We start from the raw sequence: 13876 nt of genomic DNA, 5'->3' as shown, positions 1-13876 counted from the left end.
TGAGCATACTGGGCAATCTTTTAGGGTTTTTTTTTTAACCATACGATTTATTTTTATTTTTTTAGTCATACATAACAGCAGAGTGTATTTTGACATATAATACATACATGGAATGTACATACATCAATCATAATGTCTATTTTATTCTGCTGCCCTTCCTATCCTCCCTACTCCTCCCCTCCTCTCCCATCCTTTTTCTCTATCCAATCTAATGTGACACACTTTTTTTTCCTTTTTCTCATCACAACATCATATATGTATTCTGTATAACAATGCCTAGCCCTTTTTTAAAAAAAATTATTTTGAGACAGGGTCTTGCCACATTGCTGAGGCTAGTCAAACTCTTGATCCTCCAGCCTCAGTTTCCTGAGTTGGTGGGATTATAGGCCTGCACCACTGCACCCAGTAATCCCTGGTAATTTTAAAGAACAGGGTGAGTTATCTTAAACAAACAAACAAACAAAAATCCCCCAGAAATAGGCATAGATGTCATCATAAAATAACGAAAATTATTTCTCTGGAAGGCTTCTGAACCTAGTTCTACTCTGGAGTCATTTATTTGTAGAAGGACTCATAAACATAAACATAATCCTAAGAATATATATATATATATATATATATATATATATATATATATATAGTCCAACCTATAAATATTGAGTTGATATTTCCTTTGAAACATTCTTCCAAAAGCCTATTATTCCAATTAATGTTATCTTGAATGGTGTAAATAATAATACACATTTGTATATTTTAATTTTACTACCATATAAAGTTTTTTTTAAAGCTAAAGGCAACAAACATTTGGGAACAAATGAAGAAACCTCAAATATTGACTAAAGCTAAAAATTTGAAACTGCTATCAAAGGTCTGTTCTAACTGAAATGAACACAACTGAAAAGAACAAGACGCACATGAATTCTCCAGAAACTATGAGATTAAATACGCAGTGCTTCTTTGGTACATAGCTTACAAAGTAATAATATCCAAATTTGTTTCAAGATTTGTCTTTTTTTAAAAAGAAGACTATTCATAGCTAATGATTTGTTTAAATTGTCTTGAACTGTACATGGGAAAGGTAGACTATAAATGGTTTTGAATTAAACTAATGTGTTTATAAAGTTCCTGGAAAAAAATCAAAGGAGAATATATTTATGACCTTGGGGTAGGCAAAAACATTTTAAATAAAACACAAATGCTGGCACGGTGGCACACACCTGTAATCAATGGCTCTGGAGGCTAAGGAGGAGGATCTCCAGTTCAAAGCCAGCCTCAGCAACTTAGTGAGGCACTATGCAACTCAATGAGACCTCGTCTCTAAATAAAATACAAAACAGGACTTGGGATATGACTCAGTGGTTGAATGCCCCTAAATTCAATCCCTGGTACCCCCTCCCCCCACAAGAATAAGAGATTAAAAAAATAAACTTCTTCTGGTTATCAAAAGACATAATTAAGAGGGGGAAAAGGCAATTCATGGAACAGACAATATTTATAATTACATAGACAAAAGAGGACTTATATCTACAATGTATGTAAACACTTGCAAATCAATTAGAAAAAAAATAAGACAATCTGGGACTGGGGTTGTGGCTCAGTGGTAGAACACTTGTCTGGCATGTGTGAAGCATTTGGGTTCAATCCTCAGGATCACATAAAAATAAATAAATAAAATAAAATGTTAAAAAAATAAAACAAAACTAAGACAATCCAATTAAAATCCAGACAAAAGACTTTAGACACTTTATAAATAAGGCTATCCAGGGGCTGGGGTTGTAGCTCAGTGTTTGAGCACTTGCCTCACATACGTGAGGCACTGGGTTCAATCCTCAGCACCACATTAAAAAATAAATAAAATAAAGATATTGTGTCCTTAAAAAAAAAAAGGTTATCTATATGGCAAACAAACTTTTTGTTATCGTACCAGGGACTGAATCCAGAACCCAGGGGTATTTTACCACTGAGCACATCCCAACCATTTTTAATTAAAAAAAAATTGAGACAGGGTCTTACTAAGTTGCTTAGGGCTTCACTAAGTTGCCCAGGCAGGACTCACAAACCTGTGATCCTTCTGACTCAGCCCCCTGAGTCTCTAGGATTATAGGCATGCACCACCACAACTATATGGCAAGCAAACTTTAAAAGGCTTTCAACCTCATTAGTTATCACAAAAATTGAAATTACAATAACTCATCTATCAGAATGGCTAAACGTTAAAAGACTGACTCAAAATTGACAATACTAAGTGTTGTTAAGAAAGTAGAACAAACAGAACTCTCATAAACTGCTGGTGGGAGCATGAATTGGTATAACTACATTGGCAGCAAATATTATAGCTATCAGATATAAACAGTTTGACACACACTTCTATGACCTAGCAAATCCACTTGTAGGCACTTAACAAATATGTACACAACTGTATACCAAAAGATGAACAAAAATGTTTGCATTTGCTTTTTTTTGTAGCTGAAAACAGGAAACAACCCAAGTATCCATTGAGAACACAATGGATAAATTGTGGCACGTTCACACAACAGAATGTGACATGGGGCTGGGGATGTGGCTCAAGCGGTAGCGTGCTCGCCTGGCATGCGTGTGGCCCGGGTTCGATCCTCAGCACCACATACTAACAAAGATGTTGTGTCCGCCGAAAACTAAAAAAAATAAATATTAAAATTCTCTCTCTCTCTCTCTCAAAAAACAAACAAACAAACAAAAAAAGAATGTGACATGTTATGGTTTGGATCTGGATTATCTCTCCAAAGTCTCAGCTGTTGAAGGCTTGGTCCCCCATACACAATGTCCAGAGGTGGTACTTTTGCAAAGTGATTAGATCACAAGGGCTCTGCTCTAATCAGTGGAGTAATCCATGGATAATTAAATGGACTACTGGGAGGTGATGGAAATTGTATTCAGGTTGTGGATATGATTGGAGGGAATAGGTTATTAGGGGTATGCCTTTGGAGACTGTATCTTGGCCTTGACCCCTCTCTCTTCCTTCTGGCTGCCAAGAGTTAAGCAGCTTTCCTCAACCATGTTCTTCTGCCGTGATGTTTCTGCCTTAGAGCCAGCTGGCAACGGACAGAAACCTCTAAAACCATAAGCCAAAAATGAACCTTCCCTACTTTCAGTTGTTATCATCAGGTCTTTTGGTTATAGGAATGAAAAGTTAATTAACACAACACAGAAGTGAAAATTAACAAACTACTAATACTGTTGTATTATAATGAACAAAACAATCCAGTCTTGAATATATAATGTAAAACTCTATTTATATGAAGTTCAAAAACTGACACAACTGTTACCTAGGGTGAGGAAGGTCAGTTACTGACAGGGAACAGAAGGAGAGCTTCTAGGGCATTGGTCATTTTCTATTTTTAAAAATATTTTTTCTAGTTGTTGATTGGCCCTTATTAGTTTTTTTTAAAGAATCTAATCTTTATTTTATTTTTTGTTGTTGTTTATGTGGTACTGAGGATCAAACCCAGGGCCTCACCAGCACTAGGCAAACGCTCTACCACTGAACCACAATCCCAGCCCCTCATTTTCTATTTTTTGATCTGGATGGCAGTTAAAATGAATATGTCTACTCTGTAAAAACTCATTGAGTTATACAAATATGTTCTGTGTAATTTTTGTGTGTGTATCATATTTCAATGCAAAGTTTTTAATAATGAACATTATAATGGTGATGCCACCACACTCATCTTTCCACATATATTTCGAACTAAAGGTATGAATCTAAGGACTAAGTCTGACAATAAAAAACATTATATGTGCTGGGGCTGTGGCTCAATGGTGGAGCGTTCATCTCAAAGTGTGAGGCCCTGGGTTCAATACTCAGCACCACATAAATAAAAAATAAAGGTATTGTGTCTATCTACAACTTAAAAAAAATTAAAAACATTATAGGCTGAAATGGTAACACCAAATGCAAGAAGATACATGGGTAAAAAGTGAATAATGCAAACTTCCAAGGAGAAATTACTGTATTTATAACAATAGAGGGTAATTATGAAGATCAGTGAAAAAAATATTACTTTTTGATTTTTTTTTAAAAAAACACAGCTTTGGGCTAGGGATGTGGCTCAGTGGTTGAGTGCTTGCCTAGCAATCATGAGGCCCTGAGTTCAATCCCCAGCATTGAAAACAAAACAAAACAAACAAAAATATAGCTTTAATATCTTCAAATATATATAACATTGCTATAGCTGGAGGAAATTCTGGGATTATCCATGGGTAAATTTTTTTCAGCCACTATGTACTAGGTATGGAGAAAATCTTGGAATGACCACCTGACAACTGACCAAATTAACAAAGGCTCAAAAGCCCAGAGGTCTGAACAATTTTATCAGGATGAGGTACGTGCTGATTTCAATTCAGATGTTTGAATGTAACTAAATATTATAATATATAATATTATAATAATTTTCTAGATGACTGGCCTTTGTTGGAAGGACCCACAACCACATCTGTTCTGCAGAAAGATGGCCTATTTATCTGTTCTTCATGGTAGGCCATAGTGGCTAGAACATCATTATCTTTGGCCCACATGGACACTGTTATGCCACTGAGGAGGCAATAAAAAAAGAAATTGCCACTACTTTCACTTGATTTAAGGCCTCCTCTAATGTCATATGCAAAGTGATCCCTCAGTATCACTTTAATTTATCTAAATATTTGGCAAGTAAAGACTATGCTACAAAATTTTCTAATGTGTATATGAGAATCATTTGTTAACAATACAGAAATGCTGGGAGCCATTAGCCAAGTAGGTATGACAATTTCCTTGCCAGCGTACCTCCATGCTGCTTAGTGGAAGGACTCCTGGAAGGTGACCTTGCTTAAGGACCAGGGCGGATCCGAGTTTAGGGCGTTCCCAGTTTAGGAAGGTTATTCCTGCTGGGAATAGGGCGTATCCTGCTGCCTGAGTTCCTCTTGAGTTCTTAGGGATTCAGACAGTATTTTTGGGAGACAGAAGCCCAGTGGAGGTGTGGATTTGGGCAGAGATCGTGGATTTCCCCAGAACGTGTTTGTAGAAGGCCGGTGTGAGACCGGGAATAAAGAATTGCTGTTTGAATCTACAAAGCTGTGAGTGGCTCGTGATTTGGGCCCAGCCAGACTGCGGCACAGAAACTACATAAATACCACAACACTACAGATTTTCTGAAAGCTTGAAATAAATGAATTAAAAACTAGATAGTAGCCCCTTGTAAAAATATCTTTAGGAGTAGTTTTCTAACATGTCCCTTGGTAATATTTTCTTTTCAGTGCTGGGGATTGAACCCAGGGTCTTACACATGCTAGGTAAGTACTCTACCACTGAGCCACAGCCCTAGTCCTCTTGGGAGAATTCCGTTTTTGTGCATGTGGTACTGGGTGCTTTACCACTGAGCTACATTCCCAGTCATTTTTTATTTTTATTTTGAGACTTGTTAAGTTGCTGAGGGTCTCACTAAAATGCTGAGATTGGCCCAAAACTTGTGACTGGAATGATAGGTGTGTACCACCATGCCTGGCTTGGAGTATTCTTGATGAGTCTTTCTTTTTATCAGAACCTGGACATTTTAGGTATTATGAAACTCTGGATCTTATTTAAAACATCATTTTTGGCTGGTTTCCTATGATACTACTATGGCTGAAGACAGGGGTGGAGCTGGAAGATATTGCCTTGTTATTGTCAGGTGGCTGTAGAAATTCTAGTTTATATTTGGCCTCTGTCAACATCCAAGGATGGGGAATCCCTATTACTGTTGGGCGAGGCTGGGAATTCTGGCTTCCACTAGGCCTCCAATGATATCTCCCTTACTGGGATTGGTAAAAATGCTTTATAGCAGTCTATGTATGGCTTTCACTGATACTATGGAAGAAAAAAGTGTCATTATTGCTGGGAAGATGTGAAAATATGGATTTTCCAATAATTTTCCTCTGACACAACCCCTGATCCAGTGCCAGCATTACTGCAAGGCGGGTTGAGGTGACCACCTAGACTCCCTACTGCATCTTTTCAGGAGACAATTGGGGTGGCTGTTTTTAATAGTTTGGATTTGAAATGTCCCCAACATCACCAAAGTCTTGGTCCTCAGCTGGTGGTGCTATTAGTAGGTGATGGAAATTTCAGGAGGTGGGGCCTACTCAGAAGAGGTAGGCCACTGGGAACATCCCATTGAAGGGTTAATTTTATCCCCAGCCAGTTCCCATCTCCCATCCTCTGCTTCCTAACTACCATGAGGTGAGCAGCTCTGCTCCACCCTGTGCTCCCTACCATGATGTTCTGCCTTGCCAAAGGCTCAAAATGATGGGACCACGTAAGCATGGACTGAAACTTAAGCCAAAATACATCTTTCTTCCTTCAAATTGATTTTCTCAGGGACTTTGTCACAGTGATTGAAAGCTGACTAGCAGGTGTTTTTCTGTGGTGTTTGGCTGCAGATAAGCAGATATTATCTAAAAGTTTTCTAGCAGGCTTTCTTATTTGTCTTTGCTAGTTGGTGATTCTGGGTTTTGCTACCGTATCTAGCACCAAGTCTGGGAACAAAAAGAAAACCCAGGGAACATACATTGGTGTTGTTCTTTAAGGCTCAAGGATTCTAGCTGTTCTACCTTCTTTTATTGTCCGTTCAAAGACTTAGGTGTGTGTTATGTAAAATGCTCAGGGTTTTTAGTTGTATTTAGTAGGGGCTATAGGGAGAAGTACATCTACTTCATCGTTCTGCAAGTGGAAGTTTGGCTAAGATTGTTGCATTTTAAAATGAAAACAATAAAGAGAATATCATGAAAAATTCTATACACATAAACTTGACAGGGCTGGGGCTATAGCTCAGTGGCAGAGTGCTTGCCTGGCACAAGAAATCTCCAGGTTCAAAGTATTTCACTGGAGAATTCTATCAAATGTTTAATGAGAACATCCATTCTATGCAATTTCTTCTAAACAACAGAAGGAGGGAATACTTACCAACTAATTTTATGAAGCCAGTATCAGCCTGATATGACACCAGATAAGAGTATCATGAGAAAAAAAAACCCTACAAGTCAATATTCCTCAGGAACATAGAAAAGTTTTCAATAAGATAATTTTAGCAAATTAAATCAAGAAGTATACAAAAAAAGAATTCTAGGGCTAGGGTTGTGGCTCAGCAGTAGAGTGCTCGACTAGCATGTGCTAGGCCCTGGGTTCGATCCTCAGCACCACATAAAAATAAATAAAATAAAGGTATTGTGTCCAACTACAACTAAAAAATAAATATTTAAAAAAAGAATTCTAAACTCTTGAGAAAGTAAGTTATGAATTGTGTCTTATACCCCTCAAAATTTCATATGTGGAAGCCCTAACCCCAAAGTGGCTGTGTTTGAAGACAGGTCCTACAGAGGGGTAATTAAGGCTAAATGAGCCCATAAGGGTAGGGCTTGAATCCAATAGAACTGGTAGTCTTTTTTTTGGGTGTGTGTGTGTGTGTGTGTGTGTGTGGTACTGGGGATTGAACTCAGGGCATTGTGCATGCTACACAAGTATTCTATAACTGACCTATATCCCTAGCCCTTTTTATTTTTGAGACAGGGTCTCACCAAGTTGATGAGGCTGGCCTCAAACTTGTGATCCTCTTGCCTCAGCCTCCTGAACAGGTGGGATTATAGGCATGTTCCACCACACTTTGTGGCTCTGATAGGCTTATTGAAAAGGAAAATATCTCCCTCTATTTGCACCTGCTCCAAAGAAAGGCCATATAAGGAAGTGGAAAACAAGGAAGGGGACCCTCAACAAAAACTTCTGATCTTTGATCAGGGACTTTCAGCCATCAGAATTTTGAAAAATAGATTTCTGTTGTTAAAGACACCCAGACTGTGGTATTTTATTATGGTAGCCCAAACTGCCTAACACATGGGACTTTATTCCAACAATGCAAGGCTGGTACAATGTTTGAAAAATCAATCAATGTTATTCATAATATTAATAGGTTAAAGAAGACAAATCACATAATCATATCATTTGACACAGAAAAAGTATTTGACAACATCCAGTGTCTATTCATGATAAAACTACAACAAATTAGCAGAGGTGAAATTTCTAAACTTGATAAAGAAAATTTATTAAAAAACCCCTATAGTTAACATCAGACTGAAATACTGAAAGATTGACTGCTCTCCCCCTAAGATTGGAAACAAGGGAAGGATGTCTGCTCTCACCACTGTTATTTAGTATGTTATATTGGAAGTTTTAGTTACTGCAATAGGCAATAAAGAAAATAAAAGGTAAAGAGATTGATAAGGCAGAAGGAGAACAATCCTTATTTTGGGGTGACATGATGGTCTACATAGAAAAATTTTAAGGAGCTGCATACAGTGGCACACACTTGTAATCCCAGTGACTTGGGATGCTGAGGCAGGAGGTTCACAAATTCAGCCTGGGCAACATAATGCGACCTTGTCCCAAAATAAAAACCAAAAAGGGCTGGGGGTCTAACTCTGTGACAAGAGTGTCCCTGGGTTCAATCCCTAGTACTACAAAAATCAAAAGAAAAAATAATAAAAACAAAACTACATAATTCAGCCCGGTTGTAGGAATATAAGATGAATGTACAAAAATTCACTGTAATTGTACATACTAGCAATGAACATATGGAAACTGAAAATTATAATTACAATACCATTAAAAATTGCTCAAAAAATTAACATTTAATTTAAATCTAGCAAAACATACAGGACTTGTTTGCCATAAACTACATAATGCTGATGAAAGAAATCATAGAAAATCTAAATAAATGAGAAATTAGAAGGCTTGACATTGTAAAGATGTCAGTTTTCACCAAATGTTATACAGGTTTAACTCCTATGAAAATTCAGCAAGGTTTCTTATAAAAATTAAAACAGCCACAGCAATTTTGAAAAATTAAGAATAAAGTGGGAGAAATCAACTCATATGATTTTGAAACCAGACCTAAACCTTACATCTTATACAAAATTTATTCAAAATGGATCATGCATTTCATTATAAAACTCTGTTGTGTGTGTGTGGTACTGGGGAATGAACCTAGGGTCTTATGCATGTCAGTCAGTCATAAGTCAGTTTTATGCATCCCCAGCCCTAAAACTGAAATTCGTAAAAAATAGGAGAAAATCTTTGGGATATACAGATAAATGAGGAGTTCAAAGAGATGACATTAAACACACGATCTAAGCTGGGGACAGTGGTGTAGTAATCCAAGTTATTCAGTAGGCTGAGGCAGGAGGATTGCAAGTTTGAGGCCAGCCTTGGGAACTTAGCAAGATCCTGTCTCAAAAATAAATCAATGAAAAGGGCTAGAAATGTAGCTCAGTGGTAAAGCACCCCTGGGTTAAATCTCCAAGACAAAAAATTAAATAAATACTCCAATTAGAAAATGGGCAAAAGATATGAAAATACATTTCACCAAAAGGATATATGGGGCTGGGGTTGTGGCTCAGTGGTAGAGCGCTTGCCTCGCACATGTGAGGTACTGTGTTCGATCCTCAGCACTCCATAAAAGTAAATAAATAAAATAAAGGTATTGTGTCCATCTACAACTAAAAAACATTTTTAAAGGATATATGGATGGGAAATTAGGAAACTCTGTCAAAAACCTAGACTTGGGGGCGGGAGTGCATGCTTATAAAACCAGTGACTTGGGAGGCTGAGGCAAGAGGATCAAAGTTTGAGGCTAGCATGGCCTTGGAAACTTAGCAAGATCATCTCTAAAAATTAAAAAAAATTAAAGGATTGGGAATAAAGTTTAGTGGTAAAGTGCCTCTGGGTACCAAATAACAACAACAATAACAAAACAACAAAAAAATACCCTAAAGACTTAGATCGTGTATGTAAAAGGCCTGTAAGGCCTGTTTTGGAATAACTGCACAGCATGGGGCAAAATAAATGGTCTAACTATAGATAGTACTCAAAAATGTTAACTGATCCAGGTGTGGTGGCGCACGCTTGTAATCCCAGTGGCTCAGGAAGCTGAGGCAGGAGGACTGAGAGTTCAGAGCCAGCCTCAGCAATAGCAAGGCGCTAAGCACTCAGTGAGACCCTGTCTCTAAACAAAATCCAAAAAAAAAAAAAAAATAGGGCTGGGATGTGGCTCAGGGTGGAGTGCCCCTGAGTTCAATCCCTAGTATTCCCCACAAAATGTTAACTGAATTTATTTGCTTTTGAAGATTAAATGAAGTAATATTAAAAACTAATTCTTCATCAATGTTCTAATATCATTTCATACCATACAGATTTTTCACATTTTTATTAGTGAATTTTAATTATGCAGAATAATGGGTTTCATTGTGACACCAAAGTCTCATATGAATTGAGGAGTGCATCTCTCTCCTTGTAAGAGAAGGCTAACTCTTTTAGTCTCTAAATTTAGTCTTTTCTAAACTGTTGCTCTATTCTTGTTACCTGACTTATTTGATAGATATTATTTTTTTGTGTGTGGTGCTAGGGATTGAACCCAGGGCCTTGTGCATGCAAGGCAAGCAACTCTACCAAGTGAGCTATATCCCCAGCCTGATAGATACTATTTTTAAAGTGGTACAATGGACATCTTCCATTTAAGTTGAAAAATTAAAATCACTGCCATTGTACAGATAATTGATATTGACTTGGAGTGTCAATGGAATGGGGATTGTTAGCTCAGCACCAGGGCTGCTACAGTTATACAAAAATACAGACAGCAAAGACAAGAAAATGCTCAACTCTTGTGTTCATTCATGATGCTATTCTGATTTTTAGGAGGGAGGAGAAAATGTTGATGATGAACTAGTGAGGCATGGGACATGTTTTGAGCAAGGCTCTGAAGCTTTCTTTAACAGAATGTGGATAGCTTCTTGTGGGAGGGACAGCCTGGGCCCTGGTTTCTAGAAGTGATTCAACAAGCAGTTCTGGAGGATAAAACCTGGTGCTGAGAGCAGAAAATTCAAGGATGTTTATCTCTGTCCTTTAAGAACCTAACGTGGTAGAAACAGATCTACAATGAGATCAACTATTTCTCATAGTAACTAGCAGGTCCTACCAGCCCCTTTATCTGAAGCTGTATGATCTACTTATTCATTTCTTCATTCACTCAAACTTTTAAAAAAATTTTTGTAAGTAAATATTTATTTTTAGTTGTAGTTGGACACAATACCTTTTATTTATTTATTTATATGTGGTGCTGAGGGTCGAACCCAGGGCCTTGCACATGCTAGAGGAACACTCTACCACTGAGCCACAACCCCAGCCCTCATTCACTCAAACTTATATTTAATATTTCACTTCATAATAGCCATTATGTGAAGCATTGGGAACACAAAGACAAGTAAGACAAATGGCTTCCCAAAGTAGCCATTATTTCTGAGGAGCTGAATTTATACTTTTTCTGGCAGAAAAGTCCTTCTCGTGGAACCAACCCCGATGCCCCTCAATAAATGAATGGATAAAAAAAATGTGGCATTTATACACAATGGAGTACTACGCAGCACTAAGAAATGACAAAATCATGGAATTTGCAGGGAAATGGATGGCACTAGAGCAGATTATGCTAAGTGAAGCTAGCCAATCCCTAAAAAACAAATGCCAAATGTCTTCTTTGATATAATGAGAGCAACCAAGAACAGAGCAGGGAGGAAGAGCAGGAGGAAAAGATTAACATTAAGCAGAGTCATGAAGTGGGAGGGAAAGGGAGAGAAAAGGGAAATTGCTTGGAAATGAAAGGAGACCCTCATTGTTATGCAAAATTACATATAAGAGTTTGTGAGGGGAATGGGAAAAAAATAAGAAGAGAAATGAATTACAGTAGATGGGGTAGAGAGAGAAGATGGGAGGGGAGGGGAGGGGGGATAGTAGAGGATAGGAAAGGTAGCAGAATACAACAGTTACTATTATGGTATTATGTAAAAATGTGGATGTGTAACCGATGTGATTCTGAAATCTTTGTAATGTTTTGAATAAAAAAAAAAATGAAAAAAAAATAAATAAATAGGTAAATACATATTTAAAGTTAAAAAAAAAAAAAGAAAAGTCCTTCTCTTTCCACAAAACCAAAGACCACTTGTACTTCAACTTCTTCTCAAGTCTTTGCAAATGAAGGCCATATGCTTATAGTCAATCCAATTATTCCAATACTCCCCTTTCATTTGGGCTTATGCATTTTAGAAACTGTAGGCTTTGGCCCTCTATTGATGCCATCACTATGATGACCCTATTATATGAAGCAACTTTCCAAGGGAAAGTTATTAACTAATGCTCTATTTCTCTTTTAAGACTAATAAATGCTATTGAATATTGAATCAGACTTGGAAATCTTGCTCTTCAAAACCCTACCATCATTTCAGATTGAATTTCCAACAGTTTCATCCTATGAATGGGCTTGCATTATGTTCTTGAACAAATGAGCTTCAACTACAGATCCACCATGACCTGGTATAATGTGTCTTAGTGAATTGGTAAGCATGTTATGTGACTTTGCATTATGTATGAGTAATTAGTCACTCTTTCTCCCCAAGCAGCATACAAATAACATTAAGAGCATTAATTCCCTAAGTCAAAGGTACAAGCATGCAAATACCTGACAGAAGGCTGTGGAATATTGTCTGGACTGGCTGGTACCTGGACTCCCTTTTCCCATTCTTCTTTCCATGTGTCCGAAAAGAGGTAATAGCTGTCAGGATTGACGTGATGAGAATCTGGAATTTTCATGGCACTGATGAGGTCCTTCCGGAATACCTGGGAAGATATTGCACATGCCTTGAGAAGTTAGTTCATAACTATGGAACTAATACCATTTAATGTTATCCTTTTATTTTTGTATTTTAGGAACTGTGATTAAACCCAGGGGCCCTTTACCACTGAGCTACATTTCCAAGCCCTTTTAATTTTTAAAATTTGAGACAGGGCCTCACTATGTTGCTTAGGGTCTTGTTAAGTTGCTGAGGTTGGCATCAAATCTGTGATCTTCCTGCTTCAGCCTCCCAAGTTGCTGGGATTATAGGTACAAACCACCACACCCAGCTAATATTCTCCTTTTAAAAAGGCCATCCCATGTCCTACTTCCTAAATAGTCAGACCAACTTCTGTTTGAAAAGTTTTGAAGAACTGAAGGGTAGCTAAGTTTTTTTGGACTTAATAAAGAGTAAAGGAGTCCTTCCTGAATTATTTTCTTGGGCTTATTAAATTTAGATTAACAATATAAATTACTCTAAAACAGTTTGCATCAAATAATCCTTAACTCTCTTAAACTAAGAAACAAATATTAACTGATAACTTATAATTGTTTATTTGGCCATTGGCTCATTTACTTAGAAATAATTCTACACCTATAGAAACATTACAAAAACAGTACAGAGTTCCAGTACATCCTTCATTTAGTTTTGTCTAATATTAACATTTTAAATAATCCAAGTACAAAGAGCCAATCAAGGAAATTAACATTGCAATACTACTAACTAATCTATAAACTTTACTCAAATTTCACTAGTTTTCCCTTCAATGTCCTTTTGTTCTAGAATTCAACCTAAGACCTTACATTGTAATAGTCATATATCTCTTGGTATCCTTCAATTTGTAAATTTCTCAGTCTTTTGTCTGTCATAACTTTGACATTTGATGAATATTGATGATGTATTTTTGTAGTATATCCTCCCAACTGGGGATTGTCTGATGTTTTCTCATGATAGATTGAGGTTCTATAATTTGTGCAAGAACACCACAGAAATAATGAGTCTTCAATCCATTATTACATCAGGAATGTATGATGTTGTGTTATTTCTGGTAATGTTAAACTTGGTCATTGGTTCAGGTAGTGTCTTGTTGGTTTCCTCCAGTGTTAGGTTACTATATTTCCCTTTGTAATTAAATACCTTAGAGAAGATAATTTGAGACTATATTCTGTTTTTC

The 13876-nt window shown here is 37.1% G+C and overlaps 2 protein-coding genes across 4 annotated transcripts in view; both read right to left on the bottom strand.

The window, feature by feature from the left end:
- The window catches only part of LOC143639426 (uncharacterized), an 831269-nt gene that overhangs the window by 333401 nt on the left and 483992 nt on the right, over positions 1–13876 (bottom strand).
- Positions 1–13876, bottom strand: part of Jade3 (jade family PHD finger 3) — a 132344-nt gene that overhangs the window by 36822 nt on the left and 81646 nt on the right. For all 3 annotated transcript variants that reach the window (XM_077107572.1, XM_077107574.1, XM_077107573.1), the window contains one exon: positions 12549–12706. In XM_077107572.1, the coding sequence (XP_076963687.1) occupies positions 12549–12706 (158 nt within the window). The remainder of the gene's footprint in view (positions 1–12548; positions 12707–13876) is intronic.

Source organism: Callospermophilus lateralis, chromosome X (genome assembly GCF_048772815.1).
Source record: "Callospermophilus lateralis isolate mCalLat2 chromosome X, mCalLat2.hap1, whole genome shotgun sequence".
NCBI classification, from domain to species: domain Eukaryota; kingdom Metazoa; phylum Chordata; class Mammalia; order Rodentia; family Sciuridae; genus Callospermophilus; species Callospermophilus lateralis.
This window is presented reverse-complemented; position numbering and strand designations above follow the sequence as displayed.